This window comes from Schistocerca serialis, chromosome 3, assembly GCF_023864345.2.
Source record: "Schistocerca serialis cubense isolate TAMUIC-IGC-003099 chromosome 3, iqSchSeri2.2, whole genome shotgun sequence".
In the NCBI taxonomy this organism is placed as follows: domain Eukaryota; kingdom Metazoa; phylum Arthropoda; class Insecta; order Orthoptera; family Acrididae; genus Schistocerca; species Schistocerca serialis.
Genome location: NC_064640.1, coordinates 934,658,173 through 934,682,731, shown reverse-complemented (window position 1 = coordinate 934,682,731; position 24,559 = coordinate 934,658,173). Strand labels below are relative to the sequence as shown.

The window sequence follows — 24,559 nt, the reverse complement described above, 5'->3', positions numbered from 1 at the left end:
AACAGTGATCTCTGCATTAAGTATTGCAAAGTGATGGAAGGAGAATGTGCATGTAAATTTCCAGTTTATGACCTGAACGGTGTCTAGGAGGTGACCGAAACTTCATTAAGAAGAGCTATAAAACCAAATCCTAAAATCTGCTTGAAAAATCATGCTCAATCAAAATATGCATTGGTTCTTGTAAGGGCATAAACTCCCCCCCCCCCTCTTCCTCCCCCCCACCCCCCCCAGACACAATAGTCACAGTAGTTGCTTGCAGGAGGTTTTATCAACCCTAGACTTCTGGAGCAAGTCCTCTTTGATGGAAGATCACCCACAATTGTAGCATTTGACACATCAAGCAGACGACACGTACAGTTCATGAAAGATGCATGGAACACCATAGCTTTCACAGTCCGATAAATCAGTCATGGCGGAGTACTACATCAACACCAGTCAATTGATGAAGTATGAAAATGTGAAAATTCTAGCATTTTAGGACTAGGTGGTGAAAGAAGCAGTTAAAATTCATTAAGACATTGGTTTTAACCTGGATAAATCATGGAATGTGGCACTTTCTTTAACAAACTTGCAACGACATCACTACAGCGCTGCTAATAATGATACATTGATATCCCAGCATGTATCGACCAGTCACAGATTCAGTTTGTACATGCTCTTTGTTGCTGATCAACATCGCTGGCATGTGTGGTTTAAAACTATGGAGTGAGTATTGTGGTTTCAATCCGTTGGCTCAGTCTGTAGATGGCTGAAATATTAGAAGAGGAAATAAGTTTCTGCAGCTGCACTTTTAATAGGTTGAAGGATTATACTGGCCAAAATGTTCACTAAATGTTGACAGTGGTATTCACTGCTGTAAGGAAGTTTCTTCAGTATGAGAAGGTATTTCAGACTATAGGAGAGATTTTATGCTCATGAAGACATTGGTATTGCCAAAAATCACATACATTGAAATAAAACCACTGGTAATATATGTTATACTATTTTCAGTCACCATGGCATTAATTATAACTCAGAGCTGAACATGCACTCCTTCCCCTTTCTAAACAAGATGAGATTGTGTGCACTTCTGTTTTGTGGAACAAGCTGGGTACATGCTTCTATGGGGAGGGCTGTGGGCTTTTTCTCATTTCCAGTATTGTCGTATTGAATAATTTGATATAAACTTCTCAGAAAAGTTTTGCACTATCTTTATTACCTGCATAGTGCAAGATTTTTATTGGAAACCTTTTCATCAACACTCTTGCGATCACAGAAAATTACTATGTATGTATTAGAGATGGGCAAAACTGTTCATTTCAGAGATCGGATCAGAACTGTTCACTCCCTGAAATGAATTAGCTCTTTTTCATGACTCACCACTCATTTACAGTAGAAAATAAATGGAAGGCACATTGCCCTTTAAACTTGATTTATTCCAGTACTATACCTGTATTTTGATCTTATTTGATCCTATTTTGAAGTAACACAGATAATGAGTAAGAATTTTGTATTGTTTATTGAAATTTCCACGATATGACAAAGTTTTTGATTATTGATTTATTTTGCACTATCGTGGTTTTTTGGGTGATCGGAAAATGTTGTAACTTGAGATTTACATTAACAATATATTTGGCTACAATGTATTAAAATTTCATTAACCTCATACAAATACATCGCAAGCCATATATTTTTAAAGTGAACGTTTCCTTCCAAAGACGCCTAAAATCGCAAAATCCGTACCAGAATAAGAAAAAAACTATAAATTTGACTGTAAAACGAAAGTGCTGCATATAGCCTTACGCAGAATAAAACAAGGAAAATATTGGTGTATCACATTTTGCGATACGTTTATCGGTTCGCTCGTAATTAAAGCGTAAATTCGAGTGTCCATAATAAAAATCCTATAGTAAGAGGAGTCGTCAGGAACCTAATCTAATCAGTTTAAACAAATAAAAATAAAATATAAACAAATGATGTATACATAACATAATAATGTAATATACGTAGCGGTATTACTACGAAGAACAATATCCAGTAGAGACGAACTCCGATGCCGAGCCGCTGAGTCGAGCAGGTCGAGCCGCGAGCTGTATTACTGCGTGAGCCGAGACCGCAGAGACCAGAGTGACACCTGAGTCGCTTTGCTCAACGCTCTGGCTAGAGTCGAGACGGTGGGGTGAGCGTTGAGTGGGCGAGTTCCGAGGGTGGGGGGAGCGGTGAACTCACCCGCTCCGAGACAAATCGTCTGTTCTCTTGCGAGCAGGTTGTTGGAAGTAGTTCCTATGTTATCCGCTAGGTGGCTCTCTGTCCTGTTGCTCGCATCAACTGCCCAGAGGGCAGGACGTGCGACTGAAACGTTCGCCGACAGAGTGCGATGCGAAGTCAAGCTGCGCCAGACACTGCGCGCGGCAGACGACGCACAGAGACGGCACGGCATATGTGAAACACTAAATCCAATGGGGCACTGCACAATGGAGGCAGCCAAGGTAGAAGCAGGGCAGAGGCCGGCGCTGGCTGTGTTGTGTGGCGTGCACTGTGCTGTGACCAGCAGAGGCGCCGCTGATATGCTCCGTCTCTCTCTCTCTCTCTCTCTCTCTCTCTCTCTCTCTCTCTCTCTGCCGTGGGAAACGTTTGGAGCTACCGTTCTTTTTTTCTGAATCACTGATTGTTCACTCCTTTGAAAGATTCAACTCTATGAATTAGTTCAAGAGTGCATCCCCCATCTCTAGTATGTATGTATTTACGTACCTGTGTAATGAAGGTAAAAATATATCTCATTCTCGGTAGAGCTCATATCTCTCCATTCGTGAACAGGACAATGTGGCTTGTGTGCACTATTCACTCTGTCAACAAGCTTAGAATATACATTTAAAGCTTAGACAGTACCTGCATTGTCATTTCACAGCAAGCAGCTTAATTAAGCACATGATGTTGCCTGCTTACATCATTTGAACGTTCAACCACTATTGAGGGATAAAAAACACTGTCTGCCTCATAATAGGTACCTGCCATCACCAACACCAGCTAATGAACATTACATACAAATTAAAGCCTTATGGGTATCTCAAAGAGAATGCAACAAAATCACACACTGCCACTTTGGAGGCAACTAGGAGGCCTGTTTTGACCTAAAAAGTACACAAGTCTTCACCTAATCAATCTGGCCTCTATGCATACATTACGAACAGAAAAAGCCCCTGATGATCATCGTAGAAGAGTGTGGAGGTGAGCAGGTGCCGATGGATGTCTCTGGCAGAGATGTGGAAGAGTCATGTTACTGGCAAGTATCATGTATTGATTTCAGACACCTCTCATTGCTCTTGATGGTAATTTGAGGGCTTTGCAGTATTGGGACAGGATACTCCAACCTATTGTTCAACTCCACATTCAATGTTTTGGTGATGGGTTCATCTTTTATGATGATAATGAATGAGCACACCATACCCACTTTATGAACACATTGATGCAGGAGACAAGAACCAACCAATTGTAATTGTCTGCTATATCTGCAGACACGAACACTATTGAGCCCATGTTAATGGAGAAACATTCATTACCCAGCAGCATTTTCACATATTTCAAGAGACTTCCATTATTGTGATGACCATTTTATTTCACAAAGGTTTTTTTTTTTATATATATACACTCCTGGAAATGGAAAAAAGAACACATTGACACCGGTGTGTCAGACCCACCATACTTGCTCCGGACACTGCGAGAGGGCTGTACAAGCAATGATCACACGCACGGCACAGCGGACACACCAGGAACCGCGGTGTTGGCCGTCGAATGGCGCTAGCTGCGCAGCATTTGTGCACCGCCGCCGTCAGTGTCAGCCAGTTTGCCGTGGCATACGGAGCTCCATCGCAGTCTTTAACACTGGTAGCATGCCGCGACAGCGTGGACGTGAACCGTATGTGCAGTTGACGGACTTTGAGCGAGGGCGTATAGTGGGCATGCGGGAGGCCGGGTGGACGTACCGCCGAATTGCTCAACACGTGGGGCGTGAGGTCTCCACAGTACATCGATGTTGTCGCTAGTGGTCGGCGGAAGGTGCACGTGCCCGTCGACCTGGGACCGGACCGCAGCGACGCACGGATGCACGCCAAGACCGTAGGATCCTACGCAGTGCCGTAGGGGACCGCACCGCCACTTCCCAGCAAATTAGGGACACTGTTGCTCCTGGGGTATCGGCGAGGACCATTCGCAACCGTCTCCATGAAGCTGGGCTACGGTCCCGCACACCGTTAGGCCGTCTTCCGCTCACGCCCCAACATCGTGCAGCCCGCCTCCAGTGGTGTCGCAACAGGCGTGAATGGAGGGACGAATGGAGACGTGTCGTCTTCAGCAATGAGAGTCGCTTCTGCCTTGGTGCCAATGATGGTCGTATGCGTGTTTGGCGCCGTGCAGGTGAGCGCCACAATCAGGACTGCATACGACCGAGGCACACAGGGCCAACACCTGGCATCATGGTGTGGGGAGCAATCTCCTACACTGGCCGTACACCACTGGTGATCGTCGAGGGGACACTGAATAGTGCACGGTACATCCAAACCGTCATCGAACCCATCGTTCTACCATTCCTAGACCGGCAAGGGAACTTGCTGTTCCAACAGGACAATGCACGTCCGCATGTATCCCGTGCCACCCAACGTGCTCTAGAAGGTGTAAGTCAACTACCCTGGCCAGCAAGATCTCCGGATCTGTCCCCCATTGAGCATGTTTGGGACTGGATGAAGCGTCGTCTCACGCGGTCTGCACGTCCAGCACGAACGCTGGTCCAACTGAGGCGCCAGGTGGAAATGGCATGGCAAGCCGTTCCACAGGACTACATCCAGCATCTCTACGGTCGTCTCCATGGGAGAATAGCAGCCTGCATTGCTGCGAAAGGTGGATATACACTGTACTAGTGCCGACATTGTGCATGCTCTGTTGCCTGTGTCTATGTGCCTGTGGTTCTGTCAGTGTGATCATGTGATGTACCTGACCCCAGGAATGTGTCAATAAAGTTTCCCCTTCCTGGGACAATGAATTCACGGTGTTCTTATTTCAATTTCCAGGAGTGTTTATGGCTCATTCTTCCATTCTCTGATTTCCTTGAATCTGAGCCCCCACTCATTTGCAGAGAATCAGGTGGCAGAAAACTTTTTGAGCAGTTTTATTACTCAAGATTATATTTCTGAAGTTGTTTCTGTGGTTTTTAGTGTTCTGGTTATGAATGAAAGCATGTATCTAGATGTGTTTTTGAATACACACAACATACAAATAATAACTGGAATGTATGTATCAAACTGTTTCCCTCTTACACTATGTTGTCCACTATGCAACAGTTTGTATATATTTATTGTGACACCAGCTGCTTTACTTAGAGTGACTTATTGATGTATACAACTAATAGACATAGCATAATGCAGTTGGTGCAGGCTCAAAAATATGATATTAACATGACTACATATACACCATTTTATCTAGTAAGTATTATTCTGTATGTGCATATTTCAAGATAAATGCTGTAAAACTATGTGCTTAAAGTTAATTATATTTTGAAAACTTCTGTTGATAGTTACAAGACATGGAGACGTTATGCTAGATTTATTCATGAAAGAGAATACCTTTCAATACATACAGTTCTCAGAAAAATACAAGTACAATATGAAAATTTTATAAATATTTTACACAACAATACAACAATCTCTCTCTTCCAATTTATAAAGAGTACTGTTCTGATCTGGTTGAGTTTATCCAATTGATTAAGTGTAATACATATTTGATACATCCATCCATCCATCCATCCATCCATCCTCCCCTCCCCATTATGTAAGTGAAAAAGTCCAGGTGTATGAAATGAAAAATAATAGGAATGTAACATTTCTCAACTGATTCTTATATGTCTTTTCCCACCAGTTGTCCAGATTGTTTTAAATGAGAAAACCTGTCAGGAATTGTGCAAAATGTTTTCTAAATGGTGGATGCTGTAGGAAAGTAGAATTACATGACACTATCATGTTTAAGTTCTTGTAAGTACTGTGTCTGTGGTATCATTCAGAGATTGTGGTGTCACGCTAAAGTAAACAATGCATATCGCTAACCACAGATGCTAGTGAGGTTCCACTGCAAACGGCAATGATGAATCAAAGGTACTCCTGATGCCAACACCTCTCCTCTCAACACACCAGCAGAATGTTTAGCCGAGCTTGGAAGAGCTTTCCCCCAGTTCGAGACCTCAGCTACAGTTGTAGTCAACATCAATCGGGTAGGACAGTGACAGTTAAAAGTTTCTGATGAAATGTACTTTCATAAACGATGCATTCTATACTGCAAAAGGATAGTTTGTTAACCTGTGCATCAAGTGATGCTTTCCTAGTCAATGGCAGTCATAAATTATCAAGCAATCCTGGGGCAAAGAACTGTGTTAAAGTTAAGTAAATCTTTTATTCATTTATGTAATAAAGTGAACTAATATTTCACGTGTTATAGTTTGATGACCCTTCTCCCACAGCAATCAAAGAACCCACAGTTATGGCCAGTTGACCTTAGTTTCGTCTGGTCACAACAGTTTGGATCCTGTTTATTTGAGTAGCTAGTGTCATTTATCATATCAGTGTCAGTACAGATCAATGCAATTTGGAGATATTCTGCTGTTAGCAGTACCTGGCATAGGTATCTGAGTAACCAACATCACATTAATTTGTGAAATGTGTGCAGTTCCTTGCCACTGACAAGACTATGACGTCATACATTTCTGGGATGCTACAACATTTTAAACGTGTCTTTATCAGTATATCTTGAGGAGAACGGCAATTCATTTACTCACGAAACTTTGCTTTCACAAAAGCTGGCAGTGGAACAAGGTAGAGAAGTGCATTTATTATGATGAGGCCAATGGAAAAGGCATATACTACACCAAAATTTAAATCACGATCCAAAATTTCTGCCAAAGTGTCAACTCCATCTTTCTTCCCATAACGTTCTGAAAGGAATGCCATTCCATTTGCATATCTACACACAAAGGAGGAGGAAGAGGCTTGTGAGGAGCTCTGTGAAAGAAAAAATGATGTACAGTTCACATTAGCATCATATGGCAAGTTGTTGAGGAGACCATCTTTTGTAAAGATCTGCTGGCTCAGAAATGCTCCTGCATATCGAGATTGAGTTGCATATGTCAAATATAACAGCCAGTCTGGAAGTCCATGAAATGATCTGAAACATAAAAAAGTATTAGTGATGCAACATTGTAACCCGAAAAAACCACACCCTTCAGCTTATTTCGTGCTATTTACTAACAAACATTAAATCTCTTAATTTTTTGTTCATTTGTCCAACTTTAATGTTCTAGCAAAGAGAGATTCATTTCTAATGCAAATCTTACCAACTGTGGTATTCTTTTGGTTCATTTATTTGTATTTTATTGTTATGGTTGGTAAATCAGTTCAAATGTCAAGGATAGATAAGGCCATACCACAGCCCAGTAAAGCATAGTGGTAATCAAACCACCCTTTGGATTGAGAACAGCTTTATCTCAGGTCATGCATGGCACAGCTTTTGTGACTTATTAGTAAATTTTTAGAGTGTGATTTATTAGTGAATTCTTAGAGTGCAGAACTTTCCACCAACATGATCATATGTGATTGGTTTGGTTTGTGGAGCGCACAACTGCACGGTAATCAGCGCCAGTACAAAGTCCCAGTCTTTACACAGTCCAATCTAGCCACTTTCACAAATGATGAGAACAACACAAACACCCAGTCCCCGGGCAGAAAAACCCCAAACCCCGCTGGGAATCAAACCCAAGACCCCCTGATCTGGAGACAGCAATGCTAGCCACTAGACCACAAGCTGCAGACATCATATGGGATTTTGTTGGTGTGCTGCTGCTAGGCCATTGAACATTTTATTTGTGGGCCCTGTGTGATAGTTAATACAAGAAACTCTTACCCTTACTACACAGCACATCTTTCATGTTATATCAAATGGAAATTTAATGGGTGAAGATGTGAAGTACATGGAAGTGAAAATACCGAGTGAGAATGAAATTATCTTATTATTGGTGAAGTACACACTGTATGATTATTATGAGTGGACCTATTTATTTGATGGATGGATTGCTGGGGCTGAAGGGACAAAACTATGAGGTCATCAGTCCCATAATCCTCTGTGCAATAGTCAAAAAAGGGGAAGGCCACAAAAGACAAATCCCAATGGAGTCTATTCCAGCCAAGAATCATGAAAGCCAAGAGACAGATCCAAGGAGAAGTGAGAGAGATGCCCAACCCAGAAAGCAACTGGAGGCCCCCAGGACACATTATGCAACCAGAGGCACACCTTCTACATCTGAACAGTGTTTCCGCATCCTCCATTACCACAAGAAAACTAGCTACACTGAGAAGATAAAACATCAGGAAAGAGAACAATGATGATGAGTATGTCAATCAGCGACAGATGTGAAAGAATAAGAAGATTTAAAAAGTTGGGAAGGGCAGGAGCCAGGCCAGACCACCCCAGAAGGGCAGTCACGGGCCCTTCAGGTCTGAGTAGCAATGGGGCACCACTCCAATCCCTCAAGTGGCCGACGAGGCGAATGTGCCCTAAATCACAGAGAGGAGTAAAAAGCACTTCCATGGGTAAAATGTAAAACCAAATCATCCACTCTGGTGTCATCCGCTAGCACCAGAGGTAGTGTCTCAACAAGTTTAGTTTCGCCATAAGGTGGCCAAATTAGAGCAGTCCAGTAGGATATGGGCCAATGTGAGACAGGCACTACACTGACAGTGGAGAGGATCCTCATCTCGGAGGACATAGCCATGGATCAGCCATGTGTTGCTAATGCACAGCCAACAGAACAGTAGATTTCCTGCGAGAAGCAGGAAGTGAAGACTGCCACATGGTTGTGATCTCCTTTATGGTTCACAGTCTATTCCAAGAAACCAGGACACACCAATCTGCATTCCAAGCCTGCAACAATTGTTGGCATACAGTTGAGTGAAATTTAGTTCTGGTAAACTCACCTCCAAAGATCGCATCCTCGTACTGAACTTGGCCAACCAGTCAGCATGTTCATTCCTGGGGATCCCAACACAATCAGGATGTCCAGTATGGTGGCCATACAGGAGATCCTGGAGAGTCATAACCAATGGGTGTCAAGGGTAGCACTGGTTGACAGCCTGAAGATTACCCAAGGAGTCACTGCCAATTAAGAACAACTTGCCAGTGCAAGAATGAAGGTGGCTGATGATTCAAGTGATAGCCTCCAATTCTGCAGTGAATACACTACATCCACTTGGCAGGGAGTGTAGGTCACTGCATATTATATGTATATAGGCAAAACCAGTTCTACTGTTGACCGTAGAGCCATCAGTGTGTACCACGTCTGAGCCTGGAAATGCATCAAGGTGGCAAAAAACCATAAGGTCTATTGGGTCTTTCAGTCCAAGAGTGTTCTAGGCAGATCTCACGACAAGGTACATACCAGGAGAGCGAACGCAATTTCTCCCTGACAAGAGGTGACATTGGGGGAAAGATGGGAGATCAGAGCAGAGACTCTGCATGGAAACTGCGATCATGACTCCAGTCCTTGGCCTCTGTTGTGGGAGGTACATCTCCCAACCAGGAAAAAGGACATAGTAGTTCATATGTTCAGGAGAGCAACGAATGTGTATTTATAGTTGAGCAGTTGCTGTTGGTGCCTGATCTGTACAGAAGGGACAAGCCTCTGCAAGTAGGCTGTTCACAGGGCTGGTCCGAAAGGTCCCTGTCGCAACTTGAACCCCACAATAGTCGCCATATACCAGGCTCCCATAATCAAGGTGCAACGTGATCAGAGCTTTCTACAATCACAAAATTGTAGAGCAGTCTTCACCCCAGCTGGTATTATTGTGACAGTGAAGAGTATCAAAATATGAGCAGCATGTTTAGTTAAGCTGGCAAAGATGGGGAAGCCACATCAACCAGACATCAAAGATCAATCCCAATAAACAATACAACTCCACCACATTGAGCATTTGGTCCTTGAAGTAGGGTTCTGGCGGGGGATGGCTGAGCCTCTAACATGGCACCCTGCTGCTGGAGTTCAGCAACACCCACAGTTGATGAGCAATAGTAGATTATAAAGTCATCAGCATACAGGGAGGGTGATACTGTACACCTCACAGCTGCAGCTGGCCAATTGATAGCCACTAGAAAAAGGGGCACACTCAATACAGACCACTGTGGGACCCCATTACTTTGTATATGGGGGGTACTGTGGGAAATACCAACTTGAACCCAGAAAGTATGGTGAGACAAGAAGTTCCAAACAATAACTGGGAGTTGGACCTGGAGATACCACTCATGGAGGGTACAAAGGATGTGGTGACACCATGTGGTGTTGTAAGCCTTATACAAGTCAAAGAAGACAGGGATAAGATGTTGATGATGATGGGCAAAAGCTGACTGAATAGCAGACTCCAGGCAGACCGAATTGTCAGCAGCAGAATGGCCTTGGCGAAAACTGCCCTGGGATGAAGCCAGCCGTTAACTCACTGTACCTTAAGCAATTTGCAGAGAACATTATTGAGGCTAATTGGACAATAGCTGTTCATCTTAAGGGGTGTTTACCCGATTTCAGTACTGTGATGATCACTCTTTCTCGTCACCGAGATGGGAACTCATACTCACTCCAGATGTGGTTGAAAATGGCAAGACTGTAACTCTGGAAATCCACCGAAAAGCATTTGGCTGTAGATGCAGTTCACCCTGGAGCTGTGTCAGGGCTAGGACTCTGAGGAATTCCCAGTCAATGAATGGAGCATTACAAGGTTCCAGGTGATGTGTAGTAAATGGCAAAGGAAGTCGTTCTACCTGTTGTTTGAGGATATGAAATGCAGGCTGATAATTCTGGTGACACAGAGGCTAGAGCATAAAGAAAAGCAAAATGATCGGCAACAGCATTTGCATCAGTGTAGACATCACCATTTACAGAGATACCACATATAACCATAGGGTACTGGTGTCCATAGAGCCATTAAAAGACAATGAGGTGCTCCACTGATGGATGTTGCTTATGGCATTGGAGAGCCTGCCTGCAATCTCTAATGGCCACAGCAATTTTGGTGGTCCACTAAGGTGCTGTCTACCAACAGGGAGATCCCAAGGAAGAGGGACTCACACAGTCAGCTGCCAATAGGATGGCTGCAGTTGTGATCTGGACAACCGCATTGATATCACCATGTGCTAGGATGTGAAGGGTCATGACAGTCATGAAAGCATCCAAATCGGCTTTGGAGAGAGCCCATCTGGGTGGACACCCAGGGAAGTGATAACGAGGGAGGGTCAAAAAGATTGGAAAATGGTCACTGCTGTGCAGGTCATCATGTATTCTCCAATGGATGGACAGGAGAAGACCTGGGCTGCAAATCAAAAGGTCAATGGCCGAATAAGACCCATGTGCCACTCTGAAGTGTGTGGGAACACCACTATTGAAGAGGCAATCATCGAGCTCTGGGAGCAGTTTTCGACAGCTCTACTGTGGCCAGTGGTCGCAGTTCCACCCCATAAAGGGTTGCAGGCATTGATGGGCACCCAATATTAGGAAGGGCAGGGAGAGCTGAGAAAACAGTGCAGTCAACATGTTCTGGAGAAATCCATTGTTGGGAGGGAGATACATGTTACAGATGGTAAATTCCAGAGATGTCTTCACATGAAAAGCCACAGTCTCTGAAGTCGTACTGAATGGCAGGTTTTTGCTGTAGAGAGAGTCCAGAATGTATGTGCAAACACCATTCGATGCTTTTCACAGTCAGTGTGATTATTAAAATAGCCCTGATAGCTGCAAAGGGTAGGGGTCTGCATTGCTGGCAAACAGGTTTCCTGAAAGGCACTGCAAAAGACAGGGGAAGCACATAGAACATGACGCAGCTCAGCCAAGTGGCAGAAGAAACCGCAGCAGTTCCACTGGAGGATCATGCTATCAGTACCCTGTAAGGGGCATGAAGGGACCAAGAAGGCAGATCATGCCTCAGTGCTGCCTGCTGCTACTGGTTGTGAAGATACACCATCAATACACATTTGTTCTAAATCAGGTGCAAGGAGGGATGGGGAGGGATGGGGAGGGGAGGGGAGGGGAGGGGTGTGTGTGTGGGAGGGGGGGGGGGGTCTGGGGCCATAGAGGCCACCAGAAATGCTGCCTCGGATACAGAGGCAGAATATGCAGGGTCTGGCAGCACGGTGGCCATCACAATCTCCCTCGCTTTGAAGGACTACTACTTCTCCTGTGATGATTTACACTTCTGCAAAGGATTGTCTGCCCCAGATTATGGGACAGAGGAGGAACACGAAGTCCTATGACCTGCAAGCTGTGGCTCCATCAGCCACTGGCTGGCACCCAGTTGCACACCAGCAGAGTCCTGGGAACAAAGGGCGATGGGACAATCGCTAAATAGGGCGACGTCGACGTAGCAGTAGCATACATCACTGTCATATATGTAGGATGTAGGTGATCATACTTCTTCCTGGCCTGCTGATATGTGAAGCAGTCAAGGGTATTGTATTCTTGGATTTTCTTTTCATGTTTGAAAATGGTGCTCCCACAGTTGACATATATGGAGGGAGAGGCACACGGAACATTCATGTGCATCTGATGGCCACAGTCCCTACAGATGGGCTGGTGTTGCAACGTGAAGACATGTCAAAATTGCACGCATTCATAGCAATACATGGGAGGGGGAATATTCAGCCCGACATCACAGTGATACACCAACTTTACCTTCTCAGGCAATGTGTCAACTCCAAAGGCCAAGATAAAGGCTCCAGTATCTATTCTGTTGTCTTTTGGTCCTCAGTGGATACAACTGTTAAAATTCACACCTCATTGCTCCAAATTAACCTGCAACTCATCATCAGTCTGTAAAAGGATATCTTGGTGCAAAATAATACCCTGTACCTTATTCAGACTTTTATGGGGGATTAGAGAGACAGGAATATCAAGCAGCTTGTTGCTGATGAGTAGCACCTGTGACTGAGTGGGAGAGGCCATTTTAAGCAGAACAGAGCCACTTTTCATGTCTGAAAAGACTGCCACTTCCCCAAACACGTCAAGATGTTCAACAAAGAACAAAGGTGTTGCAGTCAAAAAGGAATCCCCATCCGTCCTAGAACAAACTGAATATTGGGGGGAGTATTTCTCACCTTGTCTCAGTGCACTATGTTCTTCCCATGGTGTGGCCAGTGAATTGAACATTTTGGGATCTTACCTCTCCAAAATGTAATATGTGCTAGCTTCAGAAGAGACTGCTGGGGTCATGAGGCCACCAGAGGAAGAAAGTTTAGTTCGCTTCATATGTGAATCTTCCACCTACTCGCTGGCTTCGTGGGGAGTTTCCAGCTCAGGCACCAACAATGTGATCCCTGCATGGTCAAGAGGATAACACCATGAAGATACATGACATGACTACACTTCACTACTCTACACCCTCAAACCCCATCCCAGATGGGCTACTGTGTTGGGTTTGTGTCCAAAACACAAACCAGATGTGAGGCACATTTGGCACCACAAAGATCATCCAATGAAAAGACAGAGAGGAAGAAAGAATAGCAGAAAGATAGACTTGCAGCATGGAAAGAGAAATAGTGCTGCAAAGACTTGGGCCCCAAGCACATACTCACAAAAGAGTAGGGTCTCTAACCTGAACAGCTGCATTTTACAAGACAGTGCTCCTCTGAAGGCACTCACATACTGATTCAGAGCCCCAGTTTAACACTGGTTGTTCTCCATTTTTTCAAACATAGCATAAACTCCACCAAAGCTAAAATAATTCCACTCGCAGTTATATCACTAACACTATGGTCAAGTTAAACTCCTCACTATGTCCACTCGCCACAGCATCAAAGAGAAGTACATCACTAATTACAGTCTCTCGGATTTCATGTTGTGCAGTCACAATTCATCCTTATTTTCTGAAATTATGGCTTACAGACAGAGTTCAGAGGGATTGTTACATGTAACAAGGTCCACTACCAGTGATCAAGGGTGCCATTGAACTATCATACCTCTAGGAAGCCTAAGAAATTAATTAGTAGGGACAGGAAACTCTAATGCAAATTGTCAAATGCATAATCAGATATTCTTGTCATTTATTCTGAAAAGTTCACATTAAAGTTCAGGAACAGATGTTAGTGACAGAATGATCCACTGAAAAGTGGTAGGGCTCTTATTATGGACACAAAGTTTTCCAGAAGCCTCTAATTACAAGGATGAATGAATTGTCAGTTTGTTAGTGGAAGGAAATATGAGGGGTAAAAACTGTAGGAAAAGACTGATGAAAGAATTTTCAGATGAATTGTAAAGAGATCTATGAGGATTGGCATGGAGACTGAATTCAAGTGGTGAAATTTCCAGCAGTCAGACAGCAGGAGGTCCCTCTACCCCAGCTCCAATGTTCAACAAAATGCCTTGACTAAACCAGGGGAAGGTGGTCACTTAATTGTGCCACAATAGTATTATTATGATACAGAGAGGGACAAAATTCTGTCACTGATGACTGGACTGGAGGAAAAAATTAACTTTGCTTCCTGTAGCGTAAACAGTTGCTTCTGTAGCAAAAGTAGATAAGGCATAAATGAGAATTAAAAATTCCAGTGTTCAGTGGGTAGAAAATTATGTAGGGAAGCAGTCTCTAGAAAGACTGTCAAGTTCCATTTGTGTTCACTGTGCATCCTAAGATGATCTTATTCATAAGCCATAAGATATGGTCCAGCAACAGCTGAGCTAAAATAACCAATACCCTTTTATAGTGTATGTGCCCACTGCTCACTGCAATTATATTGTATGTCATACAGTTGTTGTTACACATGGGTGAGTACAATATGAGTGACAACTTTTTTGCTCCACTGTATTCGCACATACCTCAAAACGCCACTCCCAAGTATCAGATATACTGTTGATATATAAAGACTGCAGACAGCAGCTCTAAAAGAACTGCATACAGTCATCAGAATTGCTATAGTTTGCTGTTCAGCCAGTAAGTAACAAGCCCACAAAATGCCACCAAACAGAAGCCACTCGGACAAAGCCTTTATACCAATCAATCTGTAAGGAAACAGAGAGAATATTTCTCTCATTTAAATTGTTAAATCGTATACACTTCATAAATATAAACAGGGAGCACAAGAGAACAACAGATGTATTTAATGTTAAGAGTTGTTATGATCAAATAAGGAAAACATCAATAAATGATTAAACAGAAAAGTATTGCATTATACTTTCATATAAATTTTTAATTAAGCTGACTATTTTACACATTATTGAATTCAATCACATTTTGACAATATAAAATACAAATAACATAATTTGCAAAAGCTTTTGCAAACAGATTTTCATGCCCAATTCTTGAGTACAGCTTGACATAAAGATAATGAAATTAATAAACTTGATTATATGAGCAGGTTCTTATAGAACTGCATACATTCAATTCATGGTACTGTAACAGGTGTGAGTAAAATAAAGAGAGGAAGTAGTTGAAGTATAAAGGACAAAATGTGTGTGTTATACTTGAGGATATTTTTGGCAGCCTGAAAATGGTTTCCATGTTCTATGCAACTGAACCTAAAAAAATAATCACCTAAATAAAAATACGAGTGCACATATAAGTAGGTCACAACAACAATTCATGAGCTGTTACATGCAGGTGCCAAAAGCGGTAAGAAAATAACATGTTCATGGCGATTCTTTTTAATGAACTCTTGTGTGTTATTCTCGAAGAAACTGCCTGTAAATACTCATAAATAAAAATGCTGTGTGAAGTACATCGTTCATGAATGTGGTTTACCTTTATGCAAAAGTTCATACATTAATTTTACTATGTTCAACAGTGACCACTTATAAATGTCCCTCATGATTTCAATACCTTTCTCTGCCTGTTGTTGTTTTGTCTTATTATTAACTATTAAACAGCTGTAATCTACAAATAGAAGAATCTGTGAAGTTACTGAAACATATTGTAAGGGCACTGGTTTTAATTTGCTCAAGTGAAGAAAACTTGTCTCAAATTATTTTGTAGTCAGTGTGTGTTACCCGACCATATAACTTTATGTGAAGTCTGTCAACTCTTTGGAAAATTTTTTACTGTTATGACAGAAATGCCTGATTACTTGTACCTTAACCTCACAGTAGTCACAGCTTATTTAACAGAACTCTAAAAGGAACATTTGTGAAAGCATTGTCTGGTAACTCAATAGCAAAATACAGCAAAACATAAGAATCACTCATTACTAAAAGCCCACATTAATATTAAAACCTCAGCTAACACTTATGGTGTATTTTTCATTTTTTTTCAACAAATGAAATTATTACACACTCCTTTGTATCCACCTTCTGCAAAGACAAAGTTACATAAAATACGAAAATTTTGTTAATATCGTATTACATACTTACTCAAATGAAATTCTTGACGCCGCTGCAACAGAAATTGCTGAAAATGGCAGTGAATACAGCAGATAGCACAAAAGAAAAAGTGGTCCACTATACAACCCCTCTTGGGCTTCTTGATAGTATCGAGTTCGATGAGGTGGAACTAAAAAAGAAAATATCTGCATTTAGTAAGACTGAAACATTCTGTTAAAATACAATCAGAACAAGAAAAAAGTGGGATTTATAGGCCAGGCAACTGTTGCTCACTGATCACTTGCAATACATGACTGAAACAGCAACTGTGAAAGTATACTAAAATCTTATGTCAGAAAAATGTAGGTAGAGGGGCAAAATATGCATAAAATTATAAATCTCATACAACATTAGTCTCATTCTCACCAAAACGAATGGCATTCAGTTAGTAAACCAAAAGTTCTCAAAATATACAACAAATAATAGCCTGGCAGTAAAATGTAATTTCTTTTTTAACTCTAATGAAGAACGCTGTACAAAAGTTCAGCATAAGTTTCAATCTTGTATATGTCCCTGCTGACTGCTCAACACCTACAAACAAGCAAATAGAACTATGCAATACTTTACTATGTAATCATCCTTGGTATTTATGTTACATAAATGGAAATCATTTGTGCTTGCCTTTTTAAATCACTTACTATACTTTCATGTCATTTTCTCTACATCTTCATCTATGTGATTACTCCGCTATTCACAATAAAGTGCCTGGCAGAGGGTTCAATGAACCACCTTCAAGCTGTCTATCGTTCCACTCTCAAACGGAACGCGGGAAAAATGAGCGCTTAAATTTTTCTGTGCAAGCCCTGATTTCTCTTATTTTATCGTGATGATCATTTCTCCCTGTGTAGGTGGGTGCCAACAGAATGTTTTCGCAATTGGAGGAGAAAAGTGGTGATTGAAATTTCATGAGAAGATCCTGTCGCAATGAAAAACGCCTTTGTTTTAATGATTGCCGCTCCAATACACGCGTCATGTCTGTGACACTATCTCCCCTGTTTCGCGATAATACAAAACGAGCTGCCCTTCTTTGTACTTTTTCGATGTCATCCATCAGTCCCACCTGATGCAGATCCCACACCACACAGCAATACTCCAGAATAGGGCGAACAAGTGTGGTGTAAGCAGTCTCTTTAGTAGACCTGTTGCACCTTCTAAGTGTTCTGCCAATGAATCACAGTCTTTGGTTTGCTCTACCCACAATATTATCTATGTGATCATTCCAATTTAGGTTATTTGTAATTGTAATTCCTAAGTATTTAGTTGAATTTACAGCCTTCAGATTTGTGAGGCTTATTGCATAACTGAAATTTAGCTGATTTCTTTTAGTACTCATGTGAATAACTTCACACTTTTCCTTATTCAGGGTCAATTGCCACTTTTCGCACCATACAGATATCTTATCTAAATCATTTTGCAAGTCATTTTGATAATCTGATGACTTTACAAGATGATAAATGACAGCATCATTTACAAACAACCTAAGACGGCTACTCAGATTGTCTCATATGTCGTTAACATAGATCAGGAACAATAGAGGGCCTATAAAACTTCCTTGGGGAACGCTGGATATTACTTCTGTTTTACTTGATGACTTTCCGTCTATTACTACAAACTGTGACCTTTCCAACAGGAAATCACAAATCCAGTCACACAACTGAGGCGATACTCCGTAGGCATGCAGTTTGGTTCAAAGACGCTTGAGAGGAACGGTGTCTAAAGACTTCTGGAAATCTAAAAATATGGATTCAATTTGACATCCCTTGTCGACAGCACTTATTACTTCATGAGTATAAAGAGCTAGTTGTGTTTCATAAGAACGATATTTTCTGAAACCGTGCTGACTATGTATCAATAAATCGTTTTCTTCGAGGTACTTCATAATGTTAGAATACAGTATATCTTCCAAAACCCTACTGCAAATCGACGTTAGTGATATAGGCCTGTAATTCCCTTTTTGGGTATTGGTGTGACTTGAGCAATTTTCCAGTATTTAGGTACGAATCTTTCTGTGAGTGAGTGGCTGTATATAATTGCTAAATATGGAGCTATTTTATCAGCATACTTTGAAAGGAACCACCTGACTGGAATACAATCTGGACCAGAGGCCTTGCCATTATTAAGTGGTTTAAGCTACTTCTATGTTTCTCATCTTGGCAGTTGTTCTTGATTGGAATTCAGGAATATTTACTTCGTCGTATTTGGTGAAGGAGTTTCGGAAAACCATCTTTAATAACTCTGCTGTAGTGGCATTGTCATCAGTGACTTCACCGTTGTTATCGCGCAGTGAAGGTATTGATTGCATCTTGCCACTGGTGTGCTTTATTTATGACCAGAATCTCTTTGGGTTTTCTGTCAGATTCTGAGGCAGAATTTTGTTGAGGAAATTATTAAAAGCATCTCGCATTGAAGTACATGCCATATTCAAACATCTGTAAAACTTTGTCAATGTTGGGGATTTTGCGTCCTTTTAAATTTGGCATGCTTTTTTTGTTGCTTCTGCAACAACGATCTGACCCATTTTGTGTACCATGGGGGATCAGTACCATCAATAATTAATTTATGTGGTATATATCTCTCCATCGCTGTCGATACTATCTCTTTGAAAACATTCCACAACTTTTCTACACTTACATGATCAGATCGGAAGGAGTGAAGACTGTGTCTTAAAAAGGCGTTAAGAACATTTTTATCAGCTTTTTTAAATAGATATACTTTGCATTTCTTTTTGAAACATTGCAGGTGTTATGGTATTCAGCCTAGCAGCAACTGCCTTGTGGTCTTCAATCCCTGTAATTGTCACAATACTCGCTATTTGTCCAGGATTATTTCTGCTAAAAGGTCAAGTATGCTTTCACAACCATTTATGCTTCGAGTGGGCTCATGAACTAACTGTTCAAAATAATTTTCTGAGAAAGCATTCAGTACAATTTTGGACGACGTTTTATGCCTGCCGCCAGCTTTAAATGTATAATTTTTCCAGCATATCGAGGGTAGATTGAAGTCACCACCGACTATAATTGCATGAGCGGGGTACTTATTTGAAATGAGAGTCAAGTTTTCTTTGAACTGTTCAGCAACTATATCTTCTGAGTCGGAGGGTTGGTAAAAGGATCCAATTAATACTTTAGTCCAATTGTCAGGTATAACCTCCACCCATACTATTTCACATGAACTATCTACTTCAATTTCGCTACAAGGCAAATTACCTCTAACAGCAATAAATACTCCACCACCAACTGTATTTAATCTATCCTTTCTGAACACTGTTAGATCGTTTGAAAAAATTTTGACTGAACTTATTTCTGGCTTTAGCCAGCTCTCTGTACTTATAACTATTTGAGCTTCAGTGTTTTCTATTACGGCTTGAAGCTCTGGTTCTTTCCCAACACAGCTATGACAATTTACAACTACAATACCAATCATTTCTACAACTACCTTACTGTGTTTTACCTGCCCACTTTTAGATGGGCGTCCCTTCTGTGGTTCCCCGAGACCCTCTAACCTAAAAAACTGTCCAGTCCCACACAGCCCCCGCTACCCACGTAGCCACCTCCTGTGTGTAGTGGACTCCTGACCTATTAAGCGGAACCCGGAAACCCACCACCCGACGGCGCAAGTCAAGGAATCTGCAGCCTACACGGTCACAGAACCGCATGAGCCTCTGATTCAGGCCCTTCACTCGGCTCTGCACCAAAGGACCACAGTCGATTCTATCGACGATGCTGCAGCTGGTGAGCTCCGCCTTAATCTCAGAAGCAAGACTAGCAGTCTTTACCATTTCCACTAGCCGCCCGAAACCAGACAGAATCTGCTCCAATCCAAAGCGACCAGTCACTGGTACTGGTGTGAGCCACCACCTGCAGTTGGCTGCACCCTGTACTCTTCATGGCATCCGGAAGCACCCTTTCCACAACCTGAATGACTCCCCCCGGAATGCACACTGAGTCCACACTGGCTTCCTTCCCCTCCTTGGCAGCCATGTTCTTAAGGGGCCCCATTACGCGCCTAACGTTGGAGCTCCCAACTACCAGCAAACCCACCCTATGTGAATGCCCAGACCTTGCGGGCCGAGAAGCTTCCTCTGGAACAGGGTGGACGACTGCATCCGGCTCAGAGACATCGTCAGCCACAGATAATGCCCTAAACCTGGTCGTCAAACAAACCGGGAAGGCCCTATGATTGGTCCCTCAAAGTTTTTCGCTGCCTGCCAGACTTTGGAATGATCTCCCACTCGACCAGGGGTGAGCAGTCAACCTCAGTGCAGGCAGAACCCATGGCGGCCACAGCAGTGGACCGATCGGAGGACATGTGGGATGTGCTCTACGTCCCTTGCATCTCCGCGTTTGATCCCCCACAGTGACACCCCTTGGCAACAACCTCAAGCTGTGTGATGGAAGCCAAAGCAGCCTGGAGCTGTGCGCGAAGGGTCGCCAACTCAGCTCGCATCTGTACACGACAATCACAGTTCCTATCCATTACTGCAGTCGCTCCTGTTTGAAGCTCGTAAAAATATGCAACAAACGAACAGTGTACTCATCTTATTAGCAGCGGGAAATCGAAGTGCTCTCTCACTGACGGTCTAACTGACACTGAGCTGTTCTAACCAAACAAACAAAAGCCTGTACAATATGAGGGTTGATAGCAACAGCGGTACTGTACACTACACTGTTATTGAAACACAAGGTTGTGCCTGGTAAGCACTCAAACACGCAAGAAATTACAAAAAGAAACTAGTAACTACCCAGATAACTGAAAATAAGTCGTTCCAGTTTGAAGCTCGTAAAAATATGTAACAAGCGAACGGTGTACTCGCTTTATTAGTGGTGCTCTCTCACTGACGGTCTAACCATTTTTCTGTTCAACCGATATTTGACTATAGTGCCACCTTATGGCAATTTATTAGTATCACAGTCAGCTGTCACAAGGCTGCCTGCAACTTGTGACTGTAATGTACAGTACGGTTGTTAGTGGGTGCGATATGTTGTATCTGTACATCAAGTTTTATTTTAGTATGTATTAATTGTATTATGATATTCCATATTAACCAGATTGGGTATTTTCTTGCATTGTATTGCTACTTCTATGTTCCTTCTTTCTTTATTTAGATTTGAAGGTGACTATGACCAAGACATTTAATAGGGAATAATACACGCATTATGATCCACACAAATTCTGTGTGTAAGTGCTAAGAATGATTGCCAATCTCTATAAGCCTCTCATATCCAATGTAGTGGATAAGCTGTGTTTTTTAAAAGTTTAAAGCTGGTCCATTTGTGCAAAACCTGCCAATAATTTTACGAAAACATTATTTACCCTTTTCCCTGTTGGTGCTCTTTGCTCAGTTTCACGATAATGCTTGTATCATCAGATCCTTCATACAGAACAACAACAGAGTTTGCCCATGATCGAACCATATGGAAGAAGCCTTACTATTTCTCTCCAGGCAGATGATGAAGCGTCCCTATTTGTATTATTCAAAAATCCTAGGGCAACTTTGTGCATTATGTTTCCTTAACAGAAGCTAAATTAGATCATGTATTGAACCATGTAACCCATAACAAACTGATTATCTTATATACCTTTGTATTAAAGGAGACCACTCCCCGAAAAGCAGAAGCACTAAATCATCGATAGGCTCATACAAAAAGACAACTTGATAGCTTTCAGAGTAATCCTTTCTACAGCTAGAATATTCTCTCTCTCTCTCTCTCTCTCTCTCTCTCTCTCTCTCTCTCTCTCTCTCCTCCCCCCCATATGCAAATCCCCCCATATGCAAATATGCAATACCTATGCCTATGCCCCCACATGGTGCCAGCTGGACTAATAATGCCAGTGTTACATTTCAGTCAGTGGACTAGGATGCGGTGGCAGTAATGTCGGGTAGGGTGGGTAGAGGAAGAGAGGGTCAGGAGGGAGAATGAGGGACTGGGGGCGGGTGTCGGGGTGGGGAGGGTGGCTAGCAGCTCAGAGGAAAGAAGCCAGTTTACCAGCTAGAAATGCGGGTGGGAGGTGTCGCAGGTATATGGGTTAGGCATGTGATTGCTTTGTTTTATGGTGCAAAAACAATGAGGGCCATATGCACCCACATCAGAACTGTAGAACACAAAGACAAAAAAAGGCATTAAAAGCAACTACATGTTAGGCACAACTGATGGTAGGAAAGACAGCTAAAAAAAGGTACTTGGAGAAAGGTACAAAAAATACACCATAGAGAAACAGAGGTTCTGAACTAGAGATTAAATGTCCTTCACCATATCGCTTCAACAGATAAAAAGTAAAATGCCCGTGCATCGTTTGCTAAAATGGCCAATAAGTCATTTGGTAAAAACAAATTGGAACATAAGTGGTTAAAAAAAAAGGCATTCTGTCACAAAATGGTGAACCACCAAAGATTGAGGGCAATGAGCACAAAGTGGTGGGGGAGCGCCACTTCAAAAATGGCAATGGGTAAAAAGACAGTGCCCAATACACAACCTAGCTAAAATGATCTCCTCAGGGTGAGAGGGGCAGAGGACGTCGTCCAAGCCACTGGGAGAGCTTTAATTTCACAGAGCTTGTTCCCATGAAGGGAGGAGCAATGGTGATGTCACAGTGACATCACTTGCTGACAGGTGGCAACACAAGAGATCATCGGAGGGAATGGAAGAACTAGCGGGCCGAGGTAACAGGACTGCAGCCTTGGCAGCAGCATCAGCAGCCTTGTTTCCCATCAGACTGACATTAGCTGGAACCCATAGAAACATCACAGAGGTGCCATCAACGAGTGAGCAAGTGATAGCTTTCCTGGACCTGTTGTACTAAGGGATGGACGGTATACAGCACACAGAGGCTCTGAAGGGCACTGTGAGAGTCAGAGCAGATGATCCAATTGAAAAGTCTGTGTCTCTGGATGTACTGTGTGGCCTGATCCAGGGGAAGCACTCTGCTGTAAACACTGAGCAGTGTTTCAAAATCCAATACTGAAAAATGTCAGGGTCAATGACGAAGGTACACTTGACACCACAGTCAGTCTGAGAACCATCAGTGTACATAAAGGTACTACCGCGAAGTTCTGTGTGAAGGTTGTGAAACTTATGGCAAAACAGCAAGGCTGGAGTAGTGGCTTTAGGGAGCAAATGAAGGCCAATATGAACACAGGCCACCACGCGAAGCTAAGGTGATGAACAGTTCACACCCATTGGGAAAGTGGCAGGTAGTGTGAAGTTAACCTGATGGAGAAAGAGCTGAAAGTGAACTCCAGGAGGTAACAGAAGAGGGACGTGCCCCATATTGGTAATCAAAGGAGTCATCGAAGAAGTAGGCAGTGCACGGCAGACAAATGGCATGCATATCTGCTGAGGAGTAAGTAATGGTGGTATGACAGTGGTAGTTCAGCAGCTTCTGCAAACAGACTCTCAACCAGGCTAGTGTAGAAGGAGCCAGTGGCCAAATGGATGCCATGATGGTGGAGTGTATTGAGATGATGTAAGATGGAGAGAGGTGCAGAAGCATAAACAAAACATCCATAACTGAGTTTCAAAAGTACAAGGGACTGGTACAAAAGGAGTAGGGTGTTCTGATCCGCTCCCCAGAAAGTACCGCTGAGGACACATAGGACTTTGAGGAACCATGTACAGCGGGCAGCCAGTTAATACATGTGGGAGGACCAAGACAGTTTCCTATCAAACATGAGCCCTAGTAATTTTGTAATTTCAACGAACAGAGGAGCAACAGGCCCAATGCGTAAAGACAGTGGAAGAAACCACTTGCGCCACCAGAAATTCATACAAACAGTTGTGTCAATGGAAAAGCGAAAGCCATTGCCAATGCTCTATTAATAAAGAAGAGTGAGAAGTCACTGAAGATTCCACTCAATGAGACAAGTCTGTGGAGAACTGCAATACATGGCAAAATTGTCAATGAAAATGGAGTCTGAGTTGCCAGGAGGGAGATAAGCTATAACAAGGTTAGTGGCAACAGCAAAGAGGACAACACTCAGGACGGAACCATGAGGCACACTGTTTTCCTGGATAAAGGTGTCTGACAAGGCAGAACCCTCACAGACCTTGAAAACTCGGTCTTTTAAAATATCTGAGGGAAGTGGGGCATGCTGCCTCGGAAGCCCCACATGTAGAGAGTACAAAGGATACCAGTCCTCCAGTAGTGTCATAGGCTTTCTCCAGA

General features: G+C 42.6%; 1 protein-coding gene across 1 annotated transcript in view; it reads right to left on the bottom strand.

The window, feature by feature from the left end:
* Window positions 1-5,559: 5,559 nt before the first annotated feature.
* LOC126471211 (ATP-binding cassette sub-family G member 5) overlaps window positions 5,560-24,559 on the bottom strand; it is a 137,809-nt gene continuing 118,809 nt past the window's right edge. The window contains exons 9-11 of the mRNA XM_050099327.1: window positions 16,388-16,526; window positions 14,861-15,043; window positions 5,560-7,182 (exon numbers count right to left, since the gene is read on the bottom strand). Coding sequence (XP_049955284.1) covers window positions 6,789-7,182; window positions 14,861-15,043; window positions 16,388-16,526 — 716 coding nt within the window. The 3' untranslated portion in view covers window positions 5,560-6,788. The remainder of the gene's footprint in view (window positions 7,183-14,860; window positions 15,044-16,387; window positions 16,527-24,559) is intronic.